The 26,813-nt window shown below is 57.4% G+C and overlaps 4 protein-coding genes across 13 annotated transcripts in view; 2 read left to right on the forward strand and 2 right to left on the reverse strand.

Annotated features, from left to right (window-relative positions):
• The window catches only part of TAF6 (TATA-box binding protein associated factor 6), a 13,780-nt gene extending 5,887 nt beyond the window's left edge, over window positions 1-7,893 (forward strand). For 3 of the 5 annotated variants that reach the window (XM_057315216.1, XM_044390144.3, XM_026516158.4), the window contains exons 2-15: window positions 2,950-3,165; window positions 3,267-3,353; window positions 3,480-3,633; window positions 3,825-3,881; window positions 3,991-4,110; window positions 4,319-4,464; window positions 4,571-4,648; window positions 4,751-4,852; window positions 4,958-5,140; window positions 5,598-5,672; window positions 5,806-5,931; window positions 6,456-6,629; window positions 6,856-7,050; window positions 7,328-7,893. In XM_057315216.1, coding sequence (XP_057171199.1) covers window positions 3,010-3,165; window positions 3,267-3,353; window positions 3,480-3,633; window positions 3,825-3,881; window positions 3,991-4,110; window positions 4,319-4,464; window positions 4,571-4,648; window positions 4,751-4,852; window positions 4,958-5,140; window positions 5,598-5,672; window positions 5,806-5,931; window positions 6,456-6,629; window positions 6,856-7,050; window positions 7,328-7,708 — 2,034 coding nt within the window. In that variant the 5' untranslated portion in view covers window positions 2,950-3,009 and the 3' untranslated portion in view covers window positions 7,709-7,893. Of the gene's footprint in view, window positions 1-2,949; window positions 3,166-3,266; window positions 3,354-3,479; window positions 3,634-3,824; window positions 3,882-3,990; window positions 4,111-4,318; window positions 4,465-4,570; window positions 4,649-4,750; window positions 4,853-4,957; window positions 5,141-5,597; window positions 5,673-5,805; window positions 5,932-6,455; window positions 6,630-6,855; window positions 7,051-7,156; window positions 7,286-7,327 lie in introns of all 5 variants that reach the window. The other 2 variants (XM_044390145.3, XM_057315217.1) reach the window with 2 other exon arrangements.
• AP4M1 (adaptor related protein complex 4 subunit mu 1) lies at window positions 7,798-11,632 on the reverse strand. Of its 2 annotated transcripts, XM_026516159.4 has the most exons (15): window positions 11,529-11,632; window positions 11,341-11,429; window positions 10,918-11,024; window positions 10,743-10,839; window positions 10,501-10,611; window positions 10,339-10,419; window positions 10,065-10,127; window positions 9,894-9,960; window positions 9,737-9,790; window positions 9,483-9,589; window positions 9,287-9,381; window positions 8,993-9,037; window positions 8,697-8,747; window positions 8,455-8,566; window positions 7,798-8,315 (listed from the first exon to the last, which is right to left on the reverse strand). In XM_026516159.4, the coding sequence occupies exons 1-15, from the start codon at window positions 11,584-11,586 to the stop codon at window positions 8,094-8,096; spliced, it is 1,359 nt and encodes a 452-aa protein (XP_026371944.1). In that variant the 5' UTR covers window positions 11,587-11,632; the 3' UTR covers window positions 7,798-8,093. The 2 variants fall into 2 exon arrangements, with proteins under 2 accessions (XP_026371944.1, XP_026371945.1); XM_026516160.4 differs by lacking the exons at window positions 10,743-10,839; window positions 10,918-11,024.
• Window positions 11,633-11,638: 6 nt separating this feature from the next.
• On the forward strand, window positions 11,639-19,341 carry MCM7 (minichromosome maintenance complex component 7). 4 transcript variants are annotated; one of them, XM_026516152.4, is made up of 15 exons: window positions 11,639-12,041; window positions 13,226-13,305; window positions 13,593-13,757; window positions 14,141-14,265; window positions 14,340-14,520; window positions 14,820-14,957; window positions 15,259-15,408; window positions 15,596-15,710; window positions 15,806-15,937; window positions 16,171-16,254; window positions 16,505-16,898; window positions 17,195-17,278; window positions 17,806-17,974; window positions 18,720-18,829; window positions 18,951-19,341. In XM_026516152.4, the coding sequence occupies exons 1-15, from the start codon at window positions 12,011-12,013 to the stop codon at window positions 19,150-19,152; spliced, it is 2,160 nt and encodes a 719-aa protein (XP_026371937.1). In that variant the 5' UTR covers window positions 11,639-12,010; the 3' UTR covers window positions 19,153-19,341. The 4 variants fall into 4 exon arrangements, with proteins under 4 accessions (XP_026371937.1, XP_026371941.1, XP_026371938.1 ...); XM_026516156.4 differs by lacking the exon at window positions 11,639-12,041 and adding an exon at window positions 12,564-12,611; XM_026516153.4 differs by lacking the exon at window positions 11,639-12,041 and adding an exon at window positions 12,843-12,911.
• An 892-nt stretch (window positions 19,342-20,233) lies between these two features.
• On the reverse strand, window positions 20,234-25,663 carry COPS6 (COP9 signalosome subunit 6). 2 transcript variants are annotated; one of them, XM_044390155.3, is made up of 10 exons: window positions 25,560-25,663; window positions 22,431-22,556; window positions 22,089-22,220; window positions 21,677-21,765; window positions 21,520-21,582; window positions 21,170-21,217; window positions 20,979-21,093; window positions 20,795-20,887; window positions 20,599-20,699; window positions 20,234-20,494 (listed from the first exon to the last, which is right to left on the reverse strand). In XM_044390155.3, exons 2-10 carry the CDS (start codon window positions 22,540-22,542, stop codon window positions 20,354-20,356), a joined length of 894 nt encoding a protein of 297 aa, XP_044246090.1. In that variant the 5' UTR covers window positions 22,543-22,556; window positions 25,560-25,663; the 3' UTR covers window positions 20,234-20,353. The 2 variants fall into 2 exon arrangements, with proteins under 2 accessions (XP_044246090.1, XP_026371946.1); XM_026516161.4 differs by lacking the exon at window positions 25,560-25,663 and adding an exon at window positions 22,778-22,916.
• Between the last annotated feature and the right edge of the window lie 1,150 nt (window positions 25,664-26,813).

A 26,813-nucleotide genomic window follows, 5' to 3' on the forward strand; every position in this document is an offset into this window, starting at 1 on the left:
ACAGTGGGGGCTGGAAGGGGAAGGTGTGGTGGTGATAAACAATTAGAAACAATACAGTGTATAATAGTAGATGTTAAATGCCATGAGAGGAAAAAGCAGAGTGGGATTGGAGTGTGGTGTTGAATAGGGTGATGGGAGTAGGCAGCCAAGCCGGCATCTGGGGAAGAGCATTCAAGGCAGAAAGAAAAGAGCAAAAGCCATAAAGCAAGAGCTTCCCTGCGAGGTTTGAACAGCAGGAGGACAATGGGGCTGGATCAAGATGGAAGAAGGAAAGAGCAGATCAGAGCTGTGATGGGGAGAGGCCAAATTATGAAGGGCCTTACAGACTGTAATTAGGATTTTGGATTTTTCTCTGTGGTAAACAGGAAGCCATTACAGGTTTTTGAGCAGAGAAATGACCCAGTCTGATTTATATTTTGACAGAATCACTCTGGCTGCTATGTTGGGAATAGATGTGGGGAGCAAGGGTGGAAGCAGGAAGACCTTGTCAGGAGACTGTTGAAGTTAGCCAGGCAAGAGATGGTGGTGACTTGGCCATGCAGTGGGAGTGGAGGAATCAGGTTGGATCACCTGGCTGATTTGATGTGAGGGCTCACATATAGAGTGAGTGCCTGGGTAGATGGCATTGCCATGAAGATGAAGAAAAATGGAGCAGGTGGGGAGAGAGATCAAGAGTTCAGTTCTAGAAGAGATTTTAAGTCGACAGTTTGATATACAAATCTGGTGTTAGGAAGAACGTTCTGGGCTGAGGATATAAACTTGGCCACCATCAGCCTATAAGTAATATTGAAAATTGAGGGTAGTTGACGTCATCAAGGGAGTGAGTGTAGCTACAGAAGAAAAGGAAAGACCGAGCTCAGGCAGCATCCTTAGGCAGATGAGAAGAGGAAGAACTGGTCAAGGAAACCAAGAGGGGGTGACCAGTGAGGTAGGAGGAAAGCCAGAGGAAGGCAGTGGAGTAAAGAGTTTTCTGGAGGGAGTAGTCAGCTATAGTGTGTGCTGTTGGCAGGTCAGGTATGATGAGAACAGAGAGTGTACCTTGGATTCGGCAATGTGGAGTCATCAGCGACCTTGATGAATGGTTTTGGGGACCTGGTGGTGTCAGAAGCCTGCTGGGAGTAGGTGCAAGAGAGGAGAGGAGAAGAATTAGAAAGTTAAGATAACTTTCAGGGAGTTTGGTTGCAAGGAGGAGCCAAAAAACACGGTATCTGTTGCCAAGAAAGTGGAATGAAGAAAATGTTTTATATTTGTAATTGTGGAGAAATACACATAAGCTCACCATTCTGAGCCATTTCAAGTATCCCGTATAGTGGATTAAATATGTTCACATCGTTATACAACCGTCACACCATCCATCCTACCAGAACTCTTCATGTTGTAAGACTGAATCTCAGTTGCCATCGAACACTAATTCCCCATTCTTCCCTGTCCTACCCCCAGCAACCCAGTTCCACTTGCAGAGTCTATGAATTTGACTCCTCTACGAACCTCATACAAGTGGAATCATACACCATTTGTCCTTTTGTGGCTGCCTTGTTTCACTCAGCATAATGTCCTCAAGGTTCATCCATGGCATAGCACATGTCTGAATCTCCTTCCTTTTTAAGGCTGAATACTATTCCATTGTACAGCTAGACCACCGTTTTGTTTTCTGAAGATGCGAGGAATAAGTCCATTTTGTAGGCTGGCAGGAATGACTGGGTAGGTTGAAAACTTGGTCTGATGTAGGGAGGAAGTGTTGGGAGTTGGTGAGGGACACAAGCGGCTTCTCTAACAGGTAGGGAGTCCCTGGGTGGCTAGGCATCCAACTCTTTTTTTTTTTTTTTAAGATTTTTTACTTATTTATTTGAGAGAGAGAGCACAAGCAGCAGGGAGGGGCAGAGGGAGAAGCAGACTACCTACTGAGCAGGGGTCCCAACGCAGGGCTTCATCCCAAGACCCTGGGATCATGACCTGAGCCAAAGGCAGACACTTAACAACTGAGCCACCCAGGCAACCCAAAAATTCAACTCTTGATCTCAGCTCAGGTCTTGATCTCAGGGTCGTGAGTTCAAGCCCCATAATGGGCTCCGTGCTGCATATGGAACCTACCTTCTTAAAAATAAAATATTTAAAGTAACAGGTTGGGGGGGGCGCCTGGGCAGCTCAGTCGGTTAAGCGTCTGCCTTTGGCTCAGATCATGATCCCGGGGTCCTGGGATCCCATGTCGGGCTCCCTGCTCATCAGGGAGCCTGCTTCTCCCTCTCCCTCTGCCTCCTGCTCTGCCTACTTGTGCGCTCTCTCTCTCTCTGTGTCAAATAAATAAGATCTTTTAATAAAGAAATAAATAAGTAACGGGTGGGAAGGCAGAGGATGTGGGCGCGGGGGCTATTAGGTTGGTGGATATGGTGGGACTCTGTGGAGGTCTCTTCTGATGGCCTGAAGTGAGGAAGGGAGGAGGTATCTGAGTGTAGGAAGGTGTAGTACGATTGCCCGGCAGCATGAGGGGTTCGTTTGAGGTTCACGGCCGTGAATTCAAAGTGAGAACTGGTCGGGATGGTTGTGTGTTTTTTCGTCACGTTCAGTTGAACGGGTGTGTAGGCTCAGAGTGGGAGCGTTGTATTTAACCGTTACTGCACGTTTGTGTCAAGCACGAATAATGGTGCAAGAAGGGGCGGGAGAGATGAAGGTATACAGTTCCTGCGAAACAACCTTAGGAAACAAGGCCTTTCCCACATCCCACATAAGGGGAAGAACCCCAGAGCTGGGAGAATGTCAGTGATTTGCCCAGATAGCCCAGCTAGGGCGTCGAGGACCAGGATTTCAGTCAAGGCCACGTCCATTCATTGTGCCTCACTTGCACAGCACCGGGCACAGAATCCGAGCTCAGTCCTTGTGTCGCACTGCATCGGATTGCTGCCTGCTTCTGTTACACCCTAAGCTGACTCACGTCTCCCGTCCCCCTGCCAGGGTCTCCATCTCTCCACCCTGGGGTATCGCTCTTTGGGGGAGGGAAAGAGGGGCTGCAGAATGGCCGAGGAGAAGAAGCTGAAGCTCAGCAATACGGTGCTGCCCTCGGAGTCGATGAAGGTGGTGGCCGAGTCGATGGGGATCGCGCAGATTCAGGAGGAGACCTGCCAGCTGCTGACCGATGAGGTCAGCTACCGCATCAAGGAGATCGCCCAGGTAACCTGACCCGTCCGCCCAGCCCTGTGTCCAATCGGGTGCTGCTCAGGCCCCCTTCTTCCTCAGGCTGTCAGGCTGGTGACTGTCTGTCTCCCCGCCAGGATGCCTTGAAGTTCATGCACATGGGGAAGCGGCAGAAGCTCACCACCAGTGACATTGACTACGCGCTGAAGCTAAAGAACGTCGAGGTGATGGAGACAGGACAGGGTGGGGGCAGGGTGGCGAGACCCATCCTCCCAGATGCTGCACCTGCCTTCGGCCGTGCCTCCTCAGGCTCCCTTCTCATCCTGGTGTCTCTCTCTCTCCTGATACAGCCACTGTATGGCTTCCATGCTCAGGAGTTCATTCCTTTCCGTTTCGCCTCTGGTGGGGGCCGGGAGCTTTACTTCTACGAGGAGAAGGAGGTTGATCTGAGCGACATCATCAATACCCCTCTGCCCCGAGTGCCCTTGGACGTCTGCCTCAAAGGTTGGGGTGGGGAGAGCAAGGTGGCGGGGAGGAGGGAAAGGGGGTGGGGGTCACAAGTGGAGAAGCCCACTGCGTGAGATTGCTGGTGAGTTGCAGGAAGTGGGAACAGGACAGAAAAGACGTTCCTAGTGTGGAGTGACTCCTCGGTGTCCATGTCCAGCCATTCAACTTGACACCTTCTTTCCTCGCAGCTCATTGGCTGAGCATTGAAGGCTGCCAGCCAGCTATCCCGGAGAATCCACCCCCAGGTAACCTTGTCCATCCCCAGAGCCCCCCCCTCTCTGTCTCGCCTCCCCTCTCCTTCCTGTCCATCCCCTGCCTCTCTCGTCACTCCTGCTGTGACTGCTTTGCCACCAGCTCCCAAAGAGCAGCAGAAGGCTGAGGCCACGGAGCCCCTGAAGTCAGCAAAGCCAGGCCAGGAGGAAGATGGACCCTTGAAAGGCAAAGGTCAAGGGGCTGCTCCAGCTGACGGCAAAGGTCAGTACTGCTAGGCCAGGCCTCTCCTGACTCCTGCCGCAAAGCCACGTGGCGAGCTGTGAGACGGCTGGGGTCTGGGCACTGGGTGAGACCTGTGGCTGGAGAGCCCTGAGAGGAGCCAGGCCCCAGGTCTCACTGGGTGGGGAGCAAAGGTCTGTCTGGTCCAAGGCCTCTCCTGTTTTCAAACCCATCTTCCCAATTCACCCAGGGAAAGAGAAGAAGGCGCCACCCCTGCTGGAGGGCGCCCCTCTGCGGCTGAAGCCGCGAAGCATCCACGAGCTGTCTGTGGAGCAGCAGCTGTACTACAAGGAGATCACTGAAGCCTGTGTGGGCTCCTGTGAGGCCAAGAGAGCGGTGAGGCGCCCCTGACCCGCTTTTATCCCGGCCTCCCTTCTCCCGGAAGTCCCACGGATCTGTCTGCGGTCTCTGCCCCCACGTCACTCGCTCCCTCCCCCCACAGGAGGCCCTGCAGAGCATTGCCACGGACCCGGGGCTCTACCAGATGCTGCCACGGTTCAGCACCTTCATCTCGGAGGGGGTGAGGAGGCAGACGGCCAGGACCTAGGATGAGGTTCCGGGCAGTGAGGAGGCGGCGGGGGAGCTCATCCGAGGGTCTCACCGCCCGCCGCCCCTCCCACAGGTCCGTGTGAACGTGGTGCAGAACAACCTGGCCCTGCTCATCTACCTGATGCGCATGGTGAAGGCGCTGATGGACAACCCCACGCTGTACCTGGAGAAATACGTGAGCACCCCTGCCCGCTCCCCTCTCCGCCCAGGGCCGGGCACCTTGCTGCCACCGCCGGGAAGCTGTTCGTCAGAATCTGCCAGCTCGCCGCGTCTTCCTTAGGTGCATGAGTTGATTCCGGCGGTGATGACCTGCATTGTGAGCAGACAGCTGTGCCTGCGGCCAGATGTGGACAATCACTGGGCACTCCGGGACTTTGCTGCCCGCCTCGTGGCCCAGATCTGCAAGCATTTCAGCACGACCACTAACAACATCCAGTCCCGGATCACCAAGACCTTCACCAAGGTGAGCAAGAATGAGGAGTGTAGGGGCGCCTGGGTGGCTCAGTCGGTTGGGGGTCCGGGTCTTGATTTTGGCTCAGGTCATGATCTCGGGGTCATGGAATTGAGCCTCCCTGCTCCCTGGTGCTCCACAGTCAGCAGGGAGTCTGCTTGAGGTTCTCTCTCTCCCTCTGCCCACCCCCCCAAATAAATAAATCTTAAAGAACGAGGAGTGTAAACAGTTTCACATCTGCACCCCAGGGTGGTGACCAGGACGAAGAGCTTCAGCCAAGCCAGGGGCGGGTCAGTGTGGCGAGAGGAAAGGGACACTGAAAACACAGGGCAGAGGGACAGGGCCTCAAACTCGGGCTCTCTCTATCATGTCTTCATGACCCACAGCAAAAGTGTGTTCATGAGACTTGGTCCTTAACAGCTAGTCTCTCAGGCCCTTTTACCCGGGTTTCTCTTCCTTCCCCTTACAGAGCTGGGTGGACGAGAAGACTCCGTGGACCACACGTTATGGCTCCATCGCAGGCCTGGCAGAGCTGGGACACGATGTGAGGCCCCCGCGGGGAGGCGGGGGGAGCCCTGGGGGAAAGGAGGTATCGTGGGTCCTAGTGGGCAAGAGCCCTACCCGGGAGACCCCGTGGTGACCTAGGACTCCTGGCTTCTCTCCTTCCTTTCCGACAGGTGATCAAGACTCTGATTCTGCCACGGCTGCAGCAGGAGGGGGAGCGGATCCGCAGCGTCCTGGACGGCCCCGTGCTGAGCAACATCGACCGCATCGGAGCTGACCACGTGCAAAGCCTCCTCCTGGTGACCAGAGCGCCCATGCCTGCCCTCCCCCTTCTTCCCATTCCCACTCCCCCACACACACACAGGGGTACAATGTTCAGCAGGCAATGGTTGTCTTTTATTTGCTCATCCCGTCTTTGCCTCGTACGCTCAGAGTCCAATACTGTTGTGCAGACGGAGACCAAGGCGCCAAGAGGTTAAGTAGGAAATGAGAGGCCCTAAGTCTCAGCCCAGGACGTGCCCTAGACGGGACTGCCCGAGGCTTCCACGTCACTGTGCTCCATTTCGTACAAGGCATCACCCTGTGGACCAGCCACCCCTTAGAAATCACCAGTGTATTCAGCGAGTCACCCAGTCACACCAGTGGGTGCTTGTTCTCTCCTGAAGAAAAGCCAGCAGTCCTCACACACACGGCTGTCCCAGCAGTCCGACCTGTGCCAGGAACATACTGAAATTTGGGGTGCTTTCTTTCTCACCCCCTACCGGTCACACTTCCTGAGGGGCCCAGCCCCCCACCTATTGGCTTGTCTTTGCTTTCTCCGCAGAAACACTGTGCCCCTGTTCTGGCAAAGCTGCGCCTACCACCTGACAATCAAGATGCTTACCGGGCAGAATTTGGGTCCCTCGGACCCCTCCTCTGCTCCCACGTTGTCAAGGCCCGGGCCCAGGCCGCTCTGCAGGCTCAGCAGGTCAACAGGACCACTCTGACCATCACTCAGGTCCGTGATGGGGGAGGAGGGGTTTGGTGAAGAAGAGGGATGGGGGGGGGGGGGGACTCAGACATGAGCTCACTTTTGGAAAACACAGGGCCCTCTCAGCAGTGTTGGGGGAGTCTGGCCCCCTTAGTGGAGGATTCCCCAACCCCAGTGAGACCCGCTGAGCAGCAACAGGTGCCCTTCCTTTTCTTAGACTTTGATGTTTTCTTCTCGCCTCTTGTCTGTGCAGCCCCGGCCCACGCTGACCCTCTCCCAGGCCCCGCAGCCCGGCCCTCGGACCCCTGGCTTGCTGAAGGTCCCAGGCTCCATCGCACTGCCCGTGCAGACGCTGGTGTCCGCGCGAGCCGCTGCCCCACCTCAGCCGTCCCCTCCTCCGACCAAGTTTATTGTAATGTCCTCCTCCAGCGCCTCCTCCACCCAGCAGGTACTGGGAGCCTCGTGGGACCAGGGATGGTGGGGAGCACGACCAGGGTTACCTTCAAGTACCCGGGGGGCTCCAGAGTAGAGCCCACTTCCCTCTGGGCCCAAAGACAGGAGCAGGAAGGGGCATTTGGAGGAGGCCCGCGAGGCCACGGCTGGTCATCCCGAGCATGGCTCTCGATACGGCAGCCTCGAGGCTCCTGAGCACGTGAACTGTTACCAGCTGTCCCACTGAGCAGGTGACTCCTCCCCCAGGCTGCGCCTTTCCTTTCTTCCCCCAGGTCCTGTCCCTCAGCACCTCAGCCCCCGGCTCAGGCTCCACCACTACCTCTCCCGTCACCACCACTGTCCCCAGCGTGCAGCCCATCGTCAAGCTGGTCTCCACAGCCACCACCGCACCCCCCAGCACTGCTCCCTCTGGGCCCGGCAGTGTCCAGAAGTACATCGTGGTCTCTCTTCCCCCCACAGGGGAGGGCAAAGGAGGCCCTGCTTCCCATCCTTCTCCAGCCCCTCCCCCATCCTCTGCCCCCTCCCCGCTTGGAGGCAGTGCCCTCTGTGGGGGGAAACAGGAAGCTGGGGATAGCCCCCCTCCAGCTCCAGGGACTCCAAAAGCTAACGGCTCCCAGCCCCCCGGATCTGGCTCCCCTCAGCCTGCGCCTTAATGCCGTTGCACACCTGCCAGTGTTCTGTCCCCGACACATACACACACACACACACACACACACACACACACACACACACACACACAGGTGGGGTGGAAGGAAATAATAGTTTGCTTCCTCCGTGTTACTTTTTTTTAGATATTGTACAGCCAGTTCCTCAGAATAAAAGTTTGATTTGTAAGTTCTGATCCACCTCAGCCCTTCCTGTGTCCGGTGCCACGGGAAGGTCGAACTTGTCGACCAGGACTGGTCTCCTGGACTCCCAGGACTCAGGACTGTTCAGCCAGATCCATCGCCACGGGCCAGAAGGGTGGAAAAGACAGTATCATCCTCTCCAGCTCCACAGACGACCATCTTTGCTGCCTGTGTCCTCGTTTGGGGAGCCTCAGATCCGGATGACATAGGCATCGCTGTGGCTTAGGTGTCGCACCCACTTGTGGGGGTTGGCGTTGCCACAGGGTCTGAACGCCAGCCTGAGGAAGCGAACCTGGAGGCCAGAGCACGTGTGCCGGGGAAGTTCAAATGAGAGGCTGGCGGGGCCCAGGCCCAGAGGGGCCGAGGTGGAGGGTCCTTGACCAGGAGGCCCAGGGAGGCCCGGAACATCCATCTGTAAGGGACAGAGGCCGGGGATGGGTACTGAGGCCCAGAGAGGACGGAGGGCAGGGAGGCCCACCGCATGAGGAGGGGCGGGGTGGGGCTGAACGTGCAGGTGGAGGAGAGGGTCTCCGAGAGGAAGCAGCTTGTACCTGGAAAAGGCCTGACAGCTGGGAGCCGCCCTGAACCCGAGGCAGGTCCCAGCGAAGGGCTCCCTCCCCCAGCTCTGCCTTCTGCTCGGGACCGCTCAGCTCCTGAGACAGGCTGGAATTTGGAGAGGCGCTGCGCTCAGTCCTGCCTTCCTGGGGCAGGCCAGTTCCACCCTTCCCAGGGCCACCCTGTTGTCCAGGAAAGCTGGTGCAACCTCCCAAGCCCCTGCAGCTCACCCACTAACCTGACCACCCCTCGCGGCAGGGGAAGGTGCAGCCTGACATTGAGAGCTTGGCTACAAAGAAAAAAGGAACAGAGTCAGTCCCTGGAAGGCAGTGAGTGACCAGTTCCCACTCTTCATTAGCATCACAGCCAGGGTTCAGCCCAAGTGCTACCCCATCCCCTTCCCAAGCCCCCCTGCCTCTAACTGAACAGGATTCCGAAGCCGGTGGATGCAGCTGAAGGCGGGAGCAATAGGTATGTGGGCCCTGGGTCCTACCCCACGTAACAGAACTAGGCTTGGCTAACCCCCGCTCGTACCTCTTTGGGGGCAGGTCACATCGTAACTTGAGGTAAACCTGGAGCCTGCGTGGAAGGGCACGGAAGTGTTACTGGCTGGCAGCTCACCATCCACCCCCCCCCCCAGGGCCTCTGTGCATGGCTGCTGGGTGGGTCGTGCCCCAGCGAATCCACTAAGAGCTGAGTCCACGTTGAGGGGAGGGTGTCTTTTTCTGACTTGTACCCTATTACCATCACTCCTCCATAATGAGTTTTGGGAACATCTTTGTCTTGGCTTAGACTTCAGAGAAGTTCTGGAACAGGAAATGGTCTCACCTGCCCGAGCCTCGGTCCCACTGCACAGAGGGAAAGAGCCGGAAGGGGAGCGGGGAGGGGAGGTCGTCTGAGAGTTGGTACCGCATCACAGTCAGCTGAGACCAGACAGGAACGGAGGTCAGTTTGGTCTCCTCGCCCCTGAACTAACTCCCTTCCCCATGGTGGATGGAACGTGCAAGGCCAGCCCGATCCTGACCTCGCCCTGTGGGGGCTGCAGGCGCAGAATTCGATGAGACTCAAATTCTTCCAGAAGCACCGAGCTATGAAATGAGACCTCATCCACACGGATCCCCGGCCCGTAACCTGGACGGAGAGAAAGTTTCCTCTTGGAACCCACGTCATGCAACAGGAGAGCAGCAGGGAAGAGCTGGGGGAGAACCTGTCTCTGTGTTCCACGCAACTTCTGGCAGTGACCTCTACGTAGGAAAGGGAGACCTACTTTCTTCTCACCTCTCAGTTCTGACTTCCCCACACAAAATTCTTCGGTCAAGCCGATGCGCATTTCTGTCAGATAAAAGAATGCCAGAAAAGGCTGCCAGATACCACCAAACGGCACCAAAGAGCCTGTCCCAGAGCCCACCCTCGGCCAAGCCTGCAGACTTCTCACCAGAGCCACTGGGAAGAAAGCTCTTGAGCCGGATCTCTCCCTGCACGTCTACCTTCAGCAGCGAGCCCTAAAAATGGCAGAGAGCTCAAGGCCCAGGGACGACACCCACCTCCCCATACATTTCCCAAATGCCATCTGTCCTCAGTTCTAGGGTTGGGGGCCCAAACTTACATTAGATGCTATCAGCACAGACAACCTCTCGACCACATCCAAAAACACTTCGTTCTTTTGGCTCTGAGGAAGAGAGGGGATTTGGACGCTTGGAGGCAGAACAGCCTGTATTCTAAAGTGGACAGGCAGAAAGGACAGGGCAGTGGAGGCTAGGACCCTGGGGTGGGGACACGCGTAAGGAAAGGAATTATCCACATCTAACAATGCCAGGATCTCCATCTCTGGTGTCCCAGAAAAAAATCAGAGGGTCCAAAACCACGACGCCCGCCCTCACCTGGTCAGAGCGGCTGGCCAGGACGGGGCGGCTGGCTGCACTGCTGGGGGCCACTTTGCTCTGTTGCGTCTCGGCCCCAAACTGGAAAGCACCCAAAGCAACGATCTTCAGGTTAGACACTACCCACCAACCCTCCTCCTCCTCCTCTTTCCCTTGACTAACCAAGCCAACGCTGCTGAGGTCAAAGAGGCTGAAGGGCTTGCTGACCACAGCCTCGGTCTGGATGAAGTTCCGCAGCATCTCCATGGACGTGGTCTGTACGTAGCCATAGTCCTGCAGGCAGAGGAAGGACAGTCCTTGGATGGTCAGCGGAGGAAAGGGGTGAAAATGAATGGACTCAGCTCCCCATCACAGCACACATCTGCAGGGCCTGGGGTGCGGTGGGGGAGATCCCCGGCCCTCACCAGCACTTCATCCAGGAGTTCGTAGACAAGAGCCACGTTGCGGGAGATGGTCCCCTCGCTCAAGGAGCCACAGTAATCACCCAGGAGAGTGGCCAACCTGAGAAACAGGACGGAGTGTGCATACACTCCCACGGTCGCATCCCCGCGCCCAGGTACCCAGCCCCGCCCTCCTCACCGGGAGAGCAGCTCTAGGAGGCTGAAGGGAGAAATGTTTTCTGAAGTCGTGGCCACCAAATAGAGGCCGCTGTGTCTGATGTGAATGAAATGACGGTCATCGTGGTGCTGAGGCAGAGGCGGGGAAGAGAGCGTTAGGAAGAGAGTTGTGATTCGGCGCCCTCGAGACTTCCTAGCGGTGGGCCTTGGGGCGAGCGAGGACCCCCCCACACACACCGGGGCCCAGCTGCCTAATGTGTCAGCGGAGGTAGCCCCCCAGTACCTACCCCGGAGTGGCGGGGCTGTGCCCGGTATAGTGTTAGCGCTCGAGAAACTGTCGCTCGGATGATTTGGCAGAAGGTACTCCCCCAAGCAGAAGCTCTCAGGGAAACAGCCTCCCACCCCCGCCCGCTGGGAGCCTACGCGAAGCCCCGCCACTGGTTACCATGACAACCGGGGACTCATCTCCGGGCAGTCCCGTCAGCTTCCGGTAGAAGAGCTCGGCCACATCGCGGCCGCCACTGTCCCCGCGGACTGATCGGTGGAAGGACAGCTAAGGAGTCGGCGACACAGGCTGGCTCTGAGGCACTACTCCCACCCAGGCTCCCCTCCCGCCCCGCAGGTCAAGGATACAATCCTTGTAGATGAGCGGGTCCCCTTTGGAGGACAGAATGAAGAACTGGGAGATCATGGCGGTTCTGGAGAGTAAGCAAGGAGACAGCGAAAGTTGGGCCTGCCCCGCCCTGCGGCCCCGGAACAAAAGGACGCGCGCAGCCTGGCCCTTTAAGAGCAATTTCTCCTCCGCCCCTGCCAGCTCGGACCGCGGGAAACCCGGCGCCCGCCCCGCCCCACTCCGCCTTTCCCTCCAGGTGCCCGCGCCGCTGCCCCGTCACTCAGCCCAGGCTCGCCCGATGATTGGTCGAGGCTGGAGCCTGCGGGCGACTGGGAGGGGCGAAGGGCCTCCTCTCTGATAGGCCCGAACGCAGCGGCGGCGGTCACGTGGGGCGCGACGTTTCGCGCCAATTTCGGTTGGTCGGCAATAGCCCGCCGCGCGGACGCTTTCTGCTGTCCGGGGAGTGAGAACCTTGAACCTGCCAACTGCTGCCACACGGGCGATGGCAGTTAAGGACTACGTGCTCGAGAAAGGTGAGGGTATGCAAACTTGGGCGGAACGTCCTGCGCGGGAAGCCTCCCAGCCAACACCTGTTGGTGTGAGCCGGCGTCCTCGGGGGCCGGACTCGGCGCGCGAGGCCAGAGGCAGGGTCGGGAGGCGGCGGGGCAGAGGCAGACGGTGCCTGGGAGGGGCGCGGGCCACCGAGGTCGGAGAAGAGCCGATGATCTTGTTTGGGGAAGGAGTGGGGGTTCGCGGGCGGGGGGGCGTGGGACACCCGGACTGGGGGCCCCAGACGGAAGGGTCTTGCCCGGGAGAGACCTAGACCTCAGGAGACCCTGTCTAAGGGCTTGCGTCCTCAGGGACGGGCACCCTGGGTCCGCGTTCCTCCGCGCCCTTAGGCATTCGGAGCGCCCGCGTCCTCCGGAGACGCGCCGGAGTCCCGGGGGCGGGCGGGCCCGGGCCGCTGCGCGCCGGGATTGGCCATTTTAGGCCAACCTCCAAGCGGAAGTGAAGGCGGGCGGAAGTTGCGCGACGTCGCTGGAGGGAGTGTCGTGTGTAAACAGTGTCCTTCCGCGCGGCGGCCTTGGAAAGAGCTGCTCGGGGTGGGGGCGTGCCTGGAACTGGGGGCCTTCGCGGGAGCCCGAGAGAGGAGGTGGTGGGGTTGGACGGAGTGGCCCTGAACGAGCCGGCCAATCGCCGGACGGGCTCCCGCCCTGGGCGGAGGAATCCCGGGCTGTGAGGCGGCTGCATCTGGGCCCATGTGCTTCTTTGTTTACTAAGAGCGGAAGCAGTGGCGGGAGAGGGGGTGGGGTGGTGGACGGGCCTAGTGGAGAGATTGGGGAGACCGAAAGAAAAGGGGAAATCTTACACCTGGAAGAAAAGCTGAGAACCTTGAGCTCGGAGTGTGTGGCGGGGTGTGGGAGGTCTTTAGGAAAGAGTCCTGAGATTTTTAAGACAGAGACTGGAATTCCTGGGGCGGGGGGTTTGGGTAATGGTCTTAACTGCCCGGGCCCCTTCTCCTTCCTTAGGTCAGAACAGGTTTGTTAGGAGTTCTGCCCTACTTGGGGAGAATTACGAAGGCTTACTTAGATGTTCATGTAAACTGATTCCTTCATACGTTTTGTAAGTGAAAGTGAGTTTTTTAGATTTATATCAAGGGGGTTCGCGGTAAAGTATCTGGAAGACTGATTCTCGTGATTTTACATTTTCCTTCCAGAAAAGGTTAAGAAATTCCTACAAGAGTTTTATCAGGATGATGAATTTGGCAAGAAGCAATTCAAGTATGGGAACCAGTTGGTGAGTCTAAGATAAAGTGGAGGGAAGGGGTGCTTGCTTAAGGAGCTGTAAGAGGTGGCTTGGTTTATTTCGTTAGATATATGCTCTAGGGTGACCCCTTCAGCGATGTATTTAATCCGGTAAGTGGATGTAATTGTACACGCATAAGATCAGACTGTTCTTTAGGAGTTTGGAGGCTGTCTTTTGAGTGCTGAGAAGCGAGTCTCCCGCTGCTCTCTCCCTTGTGGGTGGCGGATGCTGCCCAGCAGGGTAAACGTGGCTCTGTTGCTGTCTCTTCCCTACCGCAGGTTCGACTGGCTCATCGGGAGCAAGTGGCAATGTACGTAGACCTAGACGACGTAGCTGAGGATGACCCCGAGTTGGTGGACTCGATTTGTGAGAACGCCAGGCGCTACGCGAGCCTCTTCGCCGATGCCGTACAAGAGCTGCTGCCTCAGTACAAGGAGAGGGAGGTGAGCGGTTGCAGAAAAGCGGAGGGCAGGGAACAGGTTGCTTTCAGGAAGCTTCTCAGGTACTGGTGGTTTTCTGAGCTGGCAGAAAGAGGGCAGTAATTTCTGTGTGGTGCCCTTTATCAGCTTTCCTTACTTCGTCCTGCTATTCGTTTTTCTATCTTCTTTTTTTTTTTTAAGATTTTATTTATTTATTCGACAGGATAGAGACAGCCAGCGAGAGAGGGAACACAAGCAGGGGGAGTGGGAGAGGAAGAAGCAGGCTCATAGCGGAGGAGCCTGATGTGGGGCTTGATCCCATAACGCCGGGATCACGCCCTGAGCCGAAGGCAGACAGACGCTTAACTGCTGTGCCACCCAGGCGCCCCCTCTATCTTTTTTTTAAGGTGGTAAACAAAGATGTTCTGGATGTTTACATCGAGCACCGGCTGATGATGGAGCAGCGGACCCGAGACCCTGGGGCAGCCCGAAGCCCGCAGAACCAGTACCCTCCTGAGCTCATGCGCAGATTGTGAGTGGCTTCAGGGGGAAGCGTGTGGGAATTTGTTCTCCAGGACCTTCCTCATGACCCTTTTTTACCCCTAGTGAGCTGTATTTTCAAGGCCCAAGCAGTAACAAGCCTCGCGTGATCCGGGAAGTACGGGCTGACTCTGTGGGGAAATTGGTCACTGTGCGTGGAATTGTCACTCGTGTCTCTGAAGTCAAACCCAGAATGGTGGTGGCCACTTATACGTGTGACCAGTGTGGGGCGGAGACCTACCAGCCGGTATGTATGGAGCAAGAAATAGGAATGCACTTAATTGGTAGTGGTTTCCCCCAGAATTAGTTTTCTCTGCTGATGTTTGTGTTATTTGTTGTGTTCATTGTAAAACGTGACTGTGTTCACGTCTTTTTTTTTTTTTCCGGTTTGTAGTGTTCTTTTCATCCATTTTGTGTTCTTGGTTCTTATTATCAGCTTAGGATAGGTCAAGACCTTGTTTCCAGTTCGTGGTGTGTACTGTGAGCAGGAAGTGTTGACTTGGTAACGGACTCCGTTTCCTTCCGCTTTCCTTTCTCGCTTCCCAGATCCAGTCCCCTACTTTCATGCCTCTGATCATGTGCCCGAGCCAAGAGTGCCAGACCAACCGCTCAGGAGGGCGGCTGTATCTGCAGACGCGCGGCTCCAAATTCATCAAGTTCCAGGAGATGAAGATGCAGGAACATGTGAGTTTGGGGTACGTGGCCCCAGGGAAGGTGGAGCCGGGGGTCCCCTCAGGTTCTGCACTCAGTGGAAGGAAGAAAGAACAAGAGGCTGAGGCAGGGAGGTCACCTAGAGCAGGAGGGAGGTTTAAACTGAACTTTCTATTTCTAGTTGAGTTAGGAAGGAGCAAAGAAGATCTCGGGCTCACTTCCATTGGCTCGTCTGAGGCTGAGAAGTAGGGGGTGGGATGCCTGAGCCCGGAAAATGAGGTCCTCACAGGCTTCGTGTTCCTTCCTCCTTGCCCGTGGGCCTTGTCCCCTGTAGAGCGACCAAGTGCCCGTGGGAAACCTCCCTCGTAGCATCACTGTGCTGGTAGAAGGCGAGAACACACGGATCGCCCAGCCCGGGGACCACGTCAGTGTCACTGGCATCTTCTTGCCGATCTTGCGCACTGGGTTCCGGCAGGTGGTACAGGTAAGAAAGGGGCTTGAAAGGAGGAGGAAAAGATTTCTCTTTCTCCTTGTCCACTCCCGCTGTCCCCGCAGAGAGAACCGTCAATGGTGAAGTAACACAGAGGCTTTTGTCAGGACCTGCTGAGGGAGTCGGGTGAGCGGGCGAGCGAAAGGGCCTTCATCTCTGCCCTGGTGTTTTCCTGCCCCAGGGTCTCCTCTCTGAGACCTACCTGGAAGCCCATCGGGTCGTGAAGATGAACAAGAATGAGGACGAGGAGTCTGCGGCTGGAGAGCTAAGCAGGGAAGAGCTGAGGCAGATTGCAGGTGAGTGGCCTTGGGGAGCCTGGGAGCGGGAATCTCTTCCTGGCACCCACCCCCACCCCAAATCCCACCCTCAAGTACTCTCAACTGTCCCACAGAGGAGGATTTCTATGAGAAGCTGGCGGCCTCCATTGCTCCGGAGATCTACGGGCACGAAGACGTGAAAAAGGCCCTGCTGCTGCTGCTGGTGGGAGGGGTGGACCAGTCTCCTCGGGGCATGAAGATCAGAGGTGAGGGGGGGATGAGGGGGCGGTTGGGAGGGAGCCAGGATGTCAAGGACCGGTGTTCTGTGACACTGATCAAATCTGTGACGTCTGTGTCACAGAGAAAAAGAGTCAGCATCTGGGCTTCGTGGACACGGAGGGATGAGAAGAAATAACGGGTATTGGGAAGGATCTCAAGAGTGTGTGTTGTTGGGCAACTTGCATGGGAAGGTTACCTGGGGGTTCAACCCTTCTTCCAGGCAACATCAACATCTGCCTGATGGGGGATCCCGGTGTGGCCAAGTCTCAGCTCCTGTCTTACATCGATCGCCTGGCACCCCGCAGTGAGTAACCGAACCCAGGGAGCAGTGAATGTACCAGACAGTGGGGCCCCCATGCTTCCCTGTGCCTTGGGGGGTCAGGGATGGGAGGTGGTTCTGGTGCCAACACTCAATTTTCAGCTGTCTCAGGAAGGCCTGGACCTGGTGGGTCGGTAGAGCGGTTCCAGTGCGGGCCTCACGTCTGCCCTATTCTTGCTTCTTCCCTTGTTCTTTTCCTCAGCGTGTTTGCTTTTTTCCTGATCCTGCCGTTTAGGCCAGTACACCACGGGCCGGGGCTCCTCGGGAGTGGGGCTCACGGCGGCTGTGCTGAGGGACTCTGTGAGCGGAGAGCTGACCTTGGAGGGTGGCGCCCTCGTGCTGGCCGACCAGGGCGTGTGCTGCATCGACGAGTTCGACAAGATGGCCGAGGCGGACCGTACGGCCATCCACGAGGTCATGGAGCAGCAGACCATCTCCATTGCCAAGGCCGGCATTCTCACCACGCTCAACGCCCGCTGTTCCATCCTGGCTGCCGCCAACCCTGCCTACGGGCGCTACAACCCTCGCCGCAGCCTGGAGCAGAACATACAGCTTCCTGCCGCGCTGCTCTCCCGGTTTGATCTCCTCTGGCTGATCCAGGACCGGCCTGACCGGGACAATGATCTACGGTGAGTGGAGCTCAGCCCTCCAGGGCACGCACCCCGAGGGTCTGGAGGGAGGGAGAAGGTGTGGAAACTTCTCCAGTACCCTGCTGGCGGGAACTCCAGAGCCTTCTCCTCTTAACACGGGAGCTAGTCCACGGCGCTTCAGGGGATGGGGGTCAGGACTAAAACCCTAGTGAGGATTTCCTGGGAGAGCCTCCCTGCCGCGCCGTGAAGGGATGGTGAGCTGGGGCATGGGTGGGACGGGGCACGGGGTGTGTAGCCCCCAGGAAGACGTGTCCGCTTGCCTCCTCTCTCGCTAGGTTGGCCCAGCACATCACCTACGTGCACCAGCACAGCCGCCAGCCCCCAGCACAGTTTGAGCCTTTGGACATGAAGCTGATGAGGTAGGAGAGCTGGGGCAAGGCCAGGGTGCTCGACCTGCCCCCCCGTGTGGCAGCAGCTCGGGCTGTGTATGTGTCTCCTGGGACGGGGGTTTTTCACTACCACCCTGTGGCCTCACAAGAAGAACCTGGCATCAGCCCCTTTCTCACCAGGTGCCTGTCTTGGGGTGGAGGCAGGTTCCGACGTCAGCAGTGGCTGGGTGCTGCTCGCCGTATCTGATCTGTTGGCTCCGAGGGGCCCCAGCGAGCCCTCAGTTCTCCCCTTGGCCAAGTGTATTCCCCCCGCCCCCCATCCTAGGTTCAGGAGAGGGGATTTGACCATCTCTTGTGACAGATGGACTTATTCTATAAAATCCTTTCTCTGAGAACTCCCTAGAAATCATTTGTAATGTGCTATTTGGAGACCACCACCAGTGATGCTCAAGTGAATTTGTTTTTCCTACTTGAAAGTGCCCCCTCCCCATCCCCCAAGTGTTTGCTTAAATGGAAAATTCCCAGCCTTGCTTTCCCACGAACCTCGTCTCCCGCAGACGGTACATCGCCATGTGCCGGGAGAAGCAGCCCGCGGTGCCCGAGTCGCTGGCCGACTACATCACGGCCGCGTACGTGGAGATGCGGCGGGAGGCCTGGGCCAGCAAGGACGCCACCTACACTTCGGCGCGGACCCTGCTGGCCATCCTGCGGCTGTCCACGGCTCTGGTGAGCGCCCGGGCCCGCTCCGCTGGCGGGGGGCCGTTCCGACGCTCCCCGGGCAGCCCGCCCTGCTGCGCCCGCGGCCGCCTCCCTCCCGCTCAGGCCCTGCCGGTGCTAAAGTGCTGACAGTGCAGATAGCGGTCCTGCGTGCTACCGCACTGTGGGTACTTGCTGCTCCGGTAGGGCACGCACGGCGTCCCCGGAGGGAGAGGCAGGCTCCCGCTTCTCCAGCCTCGTGGGGGGGGGCGGTGAGGGGGTCGCCTTCGCTCCCCGTGTCCTAGATCCTTGCTAGAAACCTGCAGTTCTGTCTGCACACCCTGGACCTTGGTCCCGGGGGCTCCAAAGTGCTGTTCGTGCAGGTAGCGTGATTACCTGACCTACTGCTGAGCCAGCACTTCCCGAGCCCCGGGGACGCGACCTCTGCCAGTCACCTTCTTGGCCAAGCTCCCCCTGCTCTGTCTGTCGTGCTGGGGAGCCCAGGGGAGCTCCGAAGGGTCTGGTCTCCCTCACAGGACAGCGGAAGCCCGGGACTGGCCAGCGTTGCGAGGCGGAGACTTGGGCAATTGCTGGACGCTGCCCGCGCATTGCACTTGTCTCGGTCTGACAGTGCCGGCCCCGCACTGCGGCTGCTGGGCGGGGGGCTCTCCTTGCGTCTTCGGGGCCGCCCTCCTAAAAGCTAGAGCTGGGGGGCAGGGGGCGATGTTGTCCCATCCCCTCCTTCCGTGCCCATCTCTCCCTCCCTTCCCCGCAGGCGCGGCTGCGGCTGGTGGACACGGTGGAGAAGGAGGATGTGAACGAAGCCATAAGGCTCATGGAGATGTCCAAGGACTCCCTGCTGGGTGACAAGGGGCAGCCGGCCAGGTGAGCCGCCCGGGGCTGGGCTTTCCCGCCCCAGCTACTCAACCTCGGGGCTTCTGCGTCCACACGCGCGTGGTGTCTGCCTCGGGGGGCTGAGCGCGCACACCCCCGCTGTTCCCTTCAGGACCCAGAGGCCGGCGGATGTGATATTTGCCACCGTGCGGGAGCTGGTCTCCGAGGGCCGGAGCGTGCGGTTCGCGGAGGCGGAGCAGCGCTGCGTGTCCCGCGGCTTCACTCCTGCCCAGTTCCAGGCGGCTCTAGATGAGTACGAGGAGTTAAACGTCTGGCAGGTTAATACCGCCCGGACGCGGATCACATTTGTCTGATTCCATCCGGCTTGGGCGACGCTGGGGTCTACTCCGAGTTCCTTCCATGTGCTGACTTACCCGTTCCTTGGAAGAGCTCATGATGCCTCTGAGGAGAGAGGAGGACCCCCTCCTTTTCTCCTGAGCTGCACTTGTTTTATTCTTCTTTTTGCCAATAAAGTGTTTGCAGATTGCTTTGATCTCTTCAAACAGGGTGTTAGAGGAGTTTTCTAGATTCTTACCTTGTTCCTTCGTGCATGTCTTATCCCGTCCACCCCATGAATTCAGCAAGTAAGGCGCCCACTCTACCTGCCAGGTACTGTTACTCCTTGCATCCCCAGCCTAAGTCCCGCTGTGCCGAGATGACGTGGAAGCTGGATCTTCGCTCCAGTCCCCTTCTCGGTCCTACTGTGCCCCCCGGCTCTGGAGAGAGCGCGCCAGTACGAACTGCAGAAACTCCAAGCCAACAGCTCTCCTTTTCTACTTCCTAAAATGCCTCAAAGCTCAGACCTTCCCTCGTCCCCAACTCCCACTCTAAAGCTCTGTTCGGGGGTGAGGGACAGCGAGCTAGAGGCTGGCACAGGGAGATAGGACACCTCACACAGATGGCCACAAGTACCAGTCCCCATGTTCGCGCTTGGCCTCTAGTATGGCCACCAGAGCCTCTGCCTGCGAGGGGTGAGGCGCCCCCCGGGTCAGGTGTAGGTCTCCCTGTCGTAAGCACTCAGTGAGCATTAGCAACGAGAGAAACCTCTTCCTTGGCAATGAACAGTGCCCGTACGGTCAGAACTTCGGGGCTATCCAGAAAAGACAAACTCGCTTAGCGTGGACAAACGGTCATCGGTCAAGTGCGTAGGGCTGGTCTCTGCACTGCTGTCCCAGGGAGACCTCAGAGAACAGAGCTTGCTGCGGTGGAAGCCAGCAGCCTTTGGCTCCGTGTAGACGCATCCACCGGACCGGACATGGGGTCACCCCAAGTGGCAGTGAGCGCCCCATCACTGCAGGCTGTCGTGCCTGAGCGAGGCTGGAACCGAGGGCCTCTTTTTAAGATCCAAGTTGAGAAAGCTGTGTGGTGCCCAACAGAGAGGACAGAGCCACTGGAAGGGGTGCTGAGGGGCTGCTCCCCTTTTATTATCGACAGGAGGTTTCTCTAACGGGACTGAGACACCCCTCCCCTGTGGGACCATTGTCCGACCTGTGCGTCGTCCCTTCAAGTACCCTCTCAGAAGAAGAGCCCCCGCATCCGCCTGCCGATGCCTTGTCGGTCATAGAGGACGTTGAACTTGTTCACGAACTGGTTCATGGTGTTGCAGGTCTTGGTGATCGTGCCAAGGTAGGCCATGAGCCCCACGTCATTGCATTGCTGGAAGAAACGGACCAGTTGCCCCGGGAACAGCAGACCGTCCCAGGTCCTGCATACGGAGATGCCCGTAAGCCCCACCTCCCCAGCCTGGGTTTCACACTCACATCGTAGAAGTCTGTCTTGAACTTGTCCGTGCTGAGCACTGGGAGGCAGTGACACAGGGCGTAGGCCTCCCGCAGGATCTCATGGTTGAAGGGGACCTCCCCTAAAGGCACAAAAGGACTGCGTTAGTGTGGAAGCTGTCTCCTCCCCAGGAGGGAGAAGAAAAGTGGTATGAATGCCAGGGAGACCCTGTCCCACCTGCTTCAGAGGCTTTGACATACTCCAAGATGAGCTTGACCCGGCTGTGCAGCATCTTGATGGCGCTGTGCTGCGCAATCAGGTGTTCGGCCACTGCAGGGGGACGGGAACAAGCCAGGTGGAAAAGGCACATGGCGGGACTTCCCAGCGCCACAGCCAAGGAAGCCCCTCCAGCCTTCCTTACCAGTGGAGTTCTCGCCGCTGCCTGTGGCTGTCATTCGGGCCACGTGGTCGACGCCAATGCGTTCAGCTTCCTCCGTGGCCAGAGTGTAGGTCAATTCGGCAAACAGCATGGTGGCCTACAGGGCACCAAGGCAGAGTCAGAAGCAGGAAAGGCCAGGAGCAGAATCAGAGGGTGGAAGGGTAGGGCATTACCTCTCCATTGATTATATCGATGACAGACTCAAAAACACTGACGGGAAGCTGGAAAGAAGCAAAGGAGACAGCTCTCACTGACAGCGAGCGCACCTGACTACCACCGGCCAACAGTTGGGCTTGGCTCTTCCACAATAGATTTTTCCCAACTAATCTCCCCAAGGACCCACTGAAGTAAGGATAATCCCCATCTCACATGGGAGACAAAAAGCAGTTCAGGGGTTCAATGACTAATGCAAAGGCACACAGCTACTGTTGGGAGAATTCACTTCAGGTGGAAGATTCGACCCAACAGAGATGTCATAAAGGACCAGGGGAGGAGGATGAAAGAGGCACGGGGTATTACTCACATCTGTGTGCTTGGTCATAGGGTTCAGCTTAAGAAACAGAGGGCTCTCGATGATCTCGCACACCTGGAAGAGGGGATAGTGGACGTGTCAAAGCTCATCTCTCCCCCTTCCCTCACCCTCGTGCTCTGCTCCAGCACGTAATTGTGAGCACATGTACCTGCTTGTGGACGTGGATGTCGGAGGGGTCAGGCGGCCCCCCAGTGGTATACCAACCCAGAAACTCCAGCTCCTTGAACACCTGTTTGACTGCAGAGAAAGAGCCAGAGCACAGAGAATTTCTTTAAATCACCCTCCCTTAATTGGAAGCTCCTGGTATATTTTTCATCAGCTTCTCCCCTCCCCACTCAACTCCTGGCTCAATTCACAATAATTAATCCCTTCTACTCTCATCCTTTACTGTCTTTGCAGGGAATATCTAAATGTGTTTTTTTTCTGAGATCCTTTCCGCTACTCTCCTCATTCTCCCCTTCTTGTCCCATTCTCCTATTTCTTCCCAACCCTCTCCATCTTCCCCACTCTGCCTTTTTTCTTACTCCCACTCCTCCTCCCCAGGTCTATTCCCCTCTCACACTGCTCCTCCTTGGTGTAGTAATATTCCTTGTCAATGATAATCTTCTCCTCCACCGTGTGGGACAGCAGCTCAAAGGAGTTCATCACCTCGATATTTCGGCCCTCCTGCTTCCCAATCAGAGCCCCAATCACTGGGGGGAGAGAACGACACATAAAACACGAGATTAGGAATCTTGTCCCTCATCATTACGGCCCAAGGGTCGAGGTCAGTGTGAACCGAATGCTGGAGACACGGTGACCTGGGGGAGGGGGAACCGGACTCCGGAACGGAAAGGCCAAAGACCCCTATTTGGGGGAGGTGATCAAGGAGAGGAGGTGGGAGAATTACGCCGAACACGCACCCTGCATAGGCCGCCCCTCCTGGGAGCGCATGCGAATCCAATGGTCTGAAATGTTGAGAATGACGAGGGGATGAAGAGCAACGGAGACGCTCCCCGTCACGCCGGAGGCCATCACGCTGGGGACTACTGAGGGTGGAGGAAAAGGAGGGCGAGTGAGAGTCGGGGCCGCACGTTCTGCCCCGGAGCTGCGAGCGGGAGACGGCAGAGCCGGAGCCATACATCCCTCCCGCAAGTTAGTCCAGGGGGCGGTATTGCCGTCCCGCCTGCTGACTCCTCCCGGGAGTCCAGGGGGGCCTCGTCCCTCCCCGAGGGGCGTCACCAGAGGCCGCCCCCGCGAGGCCCGTTACCTGCTGCATCCACCTCCATCCCGCTGCTCCCTCCAGTCCCGTTCGCCGCCGCCGCCATTTTCCCCGCGCCCGCCAGCCTCGGCCCCGCCCCCTCCCTGCCGGCTTCCGTAGGCCGGCGGCGCATGCTCAGTGGGCGCAGGGCCTCGGCAGGCCGGCGGGGTGGGCGGCCACCGAAACGGCGGACTTTGGAAGACCTGGTCCCGCCCCTCGCCGGCAGCTGAGGGTGAACTGGAACAAGTTATTTAACCCTGTCCCCTCCCAACCCTATCGCCCTCGTCAGTAAAATTGGGATAAAACGGCCTAGTTCCTAAGGCTGTTGCAGAAGGAAAGAAAAATCCTCAGAATAAAATCCAAGCCCCCAGCCACGGCGTGCAAGGCCCTGAAGGATCCGGCCCCTGCTTGCCAGCCGGCTTGTCCAATCCTTTGCCCCTTGGTCCTCGTGCTTCGGGCACAGCGGCTCTCACGGCAGTTCCCTTCGCACGCCCCACTCCCACATGTGGGACCATCTGTGACCAACACGATACCGGACACACGGGCACCCAAATAGTTTTTCAGTGAGTGGATAATTTGAAGTGGTTCACCTGGTGTCTCCTTCCAAATACCCTATTACCTACAGTACTAGGAACATTCCCAGCACTCTCTAACCCTTCCCTCTAACCTGCCTCTGTCCTCCATCTCCAGCAGCCTTTCAAAACTCGCTTCTGGCAAACCTAGCCCTCTGCAGACCTCTCTCCACCCCTACACTCAAGCAAGTTGTACCCTGCATTTACCCCCTCTTGCTGCCCCTACAGTTTGGCTGGCTGGCTTTTTCAGTATGTGTCTATACCACACCCAATGTGTAAACTATCAGAAAGCAGGTGGAACCTGGGTCTTGACCTTGCAGAACCCACTCCAGTACCCACAACCAGCAGGAACCAGGAAATGTGTCTGGTTTATCACCTTCCTCATCTCAAGTCCAGTCTTTTAGTGGCATCTTCAAACCTCTTTGTCCCTGTTCCCTTTGTCACATTGGTTTCTCTAATAAAACCCCCTCCCTGCTTCCTCCTTATAAAGACACCTGGCATCCCATGCAGTGCCCACTGGGATAACCCAGGATAATCTCCCCATCTGAAGATCTGTAACTTAATCAGATCTGCAAAATCTCTTTTTCCCTATAAAGTAACATTCACAGGTTCCAAGGATTGGGACCTGGCTGTCTTTGCGGACCATTGTTCAACCCGCCACAGCACACGAGCCACTGTGAGGGAGCCGGAGAGCAGTGCCCTCAGTCGAATGGTCGTTGTCCTCATGATCTAGAATTATGTCAGTCCATGAAGAGAATCCTGGTGACTGAACCAGAATTAAGTTGGAATTCCCTAGGCTCCCTTTTGGCTGCAACCAGGATGGCCTGGGGTAGCCACGGGATGGGGGGAGGGAGAGAAGTGTCATAGCAAGGAATGGTTAGGGCAGAATCTTGAATTTTCAAAACAAGTCTAGAAAGCCCTCCTTTCATCCTGATCATTACTCAAGAGATGGCTGACCAGGAGGAGATGAACACCTTCAGGGGACAGCCACATTTAGTGACCAGGATGCCTGGTCTGTGGACCAGGAGGAGGTACGGAGGTTGGGATGATTTGGAGGAGGCCATTCCGGCCCTTGGCACTCAGATGCTGCGGACGGTAGGGAGTGTAGAACGTCCACCCACACCTTGACTACTGACCCATTGTTGGGTAGCTTTTGTAAGAAAAAGCTTTGTGCACCCCAATGTCAGACTCCAGATGGTCTGCAAAACCTAAAACGTGACACAGCTTAGTTTCAAGGGCATAATGATGTGGCCTAAGTCAGGGGATCAGACTGGGACATCGGCACCAAGAGAGCCCCTAGAAGGTGTCGAAGGTTCAATGGAGTCGATTTAGGTGTGGGAGGGAGCTTCTGGGCAGTGCAGGTTGATCAGCATCTTAAAAGTGCCAGCCTCATCAGAGACCAGGTCCCCACCACGGGCGTGCACAGGAGTGACTCGACTGTCAGAGCCAAGGTCTGTTCGCTGCCGCCAGAGCGTGTGCCTTTCATCTCTGTCATCCTCAAGTGGCAAACCAAGCAGCCAGGCCATTGGCTGACAGCCCAAGTCAATGAAATGCAACCAGGCTCCTGGGGGGAGCGCTGGCCAGATTTGTGAGAACAGCTTTGAGTTCTGCCCACTGAACAGAGCCCTGACATTAGGTTTTGGTTTTGGGTAGCCGGCCCTAAAGTTGGGCAGCAGCAGCATGCAGCGGACCCCACCAGGGTTCACCTTAGCTGAGCCATCAGGGGCCCTAGCCCAAGCATTCAGGGGAAACTCTGAGACTTCCGGTCCCTACTGATCCACGTCTTGGTGTCAGGTTTCTTCCCAAGCAGTAGTGCGCTTCCTGTAAAACCCCTCTGGGGCCAGACTCACTGTGCTCTTAACTATGCCATTCCTGTCTTACTAGTGAGGGCTGGTAGGCTCTTCCCATCTTGTTATTCATCAGCTCTGACTTGATTCACCCCAAAATGAGGCTATCAGGCTGGAGAGTTACCAAGTCCCCCAGGTCTGGAGTTCTTCGGGAGCAGGTGTGCCCGCTGGCTGTGTCCCGCAGGTGGCGCTGTTGCACCGCCCCTGGCGGCGCCTCTGCGTTAAGCTGTGATTTCCCTTCCTCCTCCTATGCTTCCCACCTGTGTGTCCCACTGTCACCCGCTACATACAGCAGACCCCGAATGGGAAAATCCCCTCTAACACTTACGGGACTGGAAAATCGCGAGCGTATACCCACCGGTTCCTACTTACATTTTTAGCTGTAGAAGCAGCCAAGACATCGGGCTGGGGCGGGGCGGGGCGCGAGATCGCTTGAGCTTCTCTTCTCCACTGCAAACCTTGTCCAGACCCCAGCAGCTGAATTCAGCCACATCTTCCCCTACAGGAACAAGGACCAAGGAAGCTAACCCGTTTGTCAGGGTTAGCACAACAACCCGCAGGAGACCACACTGATCCTCCAGGCCAGACCGAGAGGGCAGGGCCTGGTGGAGGCAGCACGGGGGAACTGAACCCTCAGGCTGGTTTTTTTCCCTTGGCCTCAAGCTCTGGGCTCAGCAGCCCCAGTTCTGTCCTGCCTCTGCCCTCCTGGGGGCTGCCTTCCCTCACAGGCCTGATGAGGATGGGGGGGGGGGCGGCTCCCAGCTGCCACAAACCACACTCCAAGCGTGGCTTTGGGAATAACACTGCTCACGCACCTGGGATTCGACCACGTTCCTCAGCTGTCTTACCTCAGGCAGCTGCCCCAACCCTACAGGATAAACGACCTGGAAGCTGCCCCATCTTTACGGCTTCCGCGCAGGCCGGCACCGTGGATGTAGAGGGGAAAAAAGAGCTCTAACCCATTTGGTTCACCGAGTGACACACGGTGGAGAGGGCCGCTGGCCTGTAGGAGCCGGGTCCTGAGGGCAAGACCCCGTGCTTGTCCCAAGGCCAGCCCAGGAGCAAGGGCCCTCCTCCACTCCGGCCTCAGGCAGGCACCCCCAGCACTAGGCCAGTTTCTTCTCCTCGCCCTGCCCCTCCTGCCCAACATCCCAGTGCAGGACCCAAGAGATGGATCTGAGCACCGGGGAGCCCCAGCCACGTGGAGACAGAGCAGGCTGAAGCTGTGGAGAGGGACAGGCAGGACGTCTGGCTGTGCTTCTGCGGCGCTATGGATGGGAGCATTGACTGGGGACCCCCCCAGAATCCGAACTGAATGAGGCCGATACTCCAGCTAGTTTTTAGTTGTTATTGGAAATGGATGCATGATTCCATAGTTCTCTTTCCCCTTTAAACCAAGAGCTGCACAAGCCATGGAGTAAGAGGGGTCTCTCAGTCCTCACCTTTTGGGGCCCCTTTACCAGGCACTTGCTCTGGGGAGTCACCGTGCTGAGGGCTTGCTGCCAGGAATTGGAGGTTCGGGGTCCAGGGGAGTGGCCGGTGCTGGGACCCAGGGCTTCATGGTGCCTACAACGGAGCCGGAGCCACTCCAGACTAACTCCGGGGAGAAGCGCCAAGTGGGGAAGG

This window comes from Ursus arctos, unplaced genomic scaffold (genome assembly GCF_023065955.2).
Source record: "Ursus arctos isolate Adak ecotype North America unplaced genomic scaffold, UrsArc2.0 scaffold_2, whole genome shotgun sequence".
In the NCBI taxonomy this organism is placed as follows: domain Eukaryota; kingdom Metazoa; phylum Chordata; class Mammalia; order Carnivora; family Ursidae; genus Ursus; species Ursus arctos.

Bases quoted from the DNA above. Each gene is read 5' to 3' on its own strand.
- AP4M1 (XM_026516159.4), bottom strand. From the start codon at position 11,586: ATGATCTCCCAGTTCTTCATTCTGTCCTCCAAAGGGGACCCGCTCATC. The intron at 10,612-10,742 runs GTGAGGGCCGGG...CTCTGCCTGCAG, and splicing joins AACTCCTGGATGAAGTGCTG to GACTATGGCTACGTACAGAC. The intron at 9,382-9,482 runs GTCAGGATCGGG...GTCTGGTCTCAG, and splicing joins TGCAGCCCCCACAGGGCGAG to CTGACTGTGATGCGGTACCA.
- MCM7 (XM_026516152.4), top strand. From the start codon at position 12,011: ATGGCAGTTAAGGACTACGTGCTCGAGAAAG. The intron at 13,758-14,140 runs GTGAGCGGTTGC...CTTTTTTTTAAG, and splicing joins CTCAGTACAAGGAGAGGGAG to GTGGTAAACAAAGATGTTCT. The intron at 15,711-15,805 runs GTGAGTGGCCTT...ACTGTCCCACAG, and splicing joins AGAGCTGAGGCAGATTGCAG to AGGAGGATTTCTATGAGAAG.
- COPS6 (XM_026516161.4), bottom strand. From the start codon at position 22,901: ATGCGCCGCCGGCCTACGGAAGCCGGCAGGGAGGGGGCGGGGCCGAGG. The intron at 20,700-20,794 runs GTGGGACAGGGT...TTGTGCCTTTAG, and splicing joins TGTCAAAGCCTCTGAAGCAG to GGGAGGTCCCCTTCAACCAT. The intron at 20,495-20,598 runs GTGAGTGTGAAA...CGTTTCTTCCAG, and splicing joins TCAAGACAGACTTCTACGAT to CAATGCAATGACGTGGGGCT.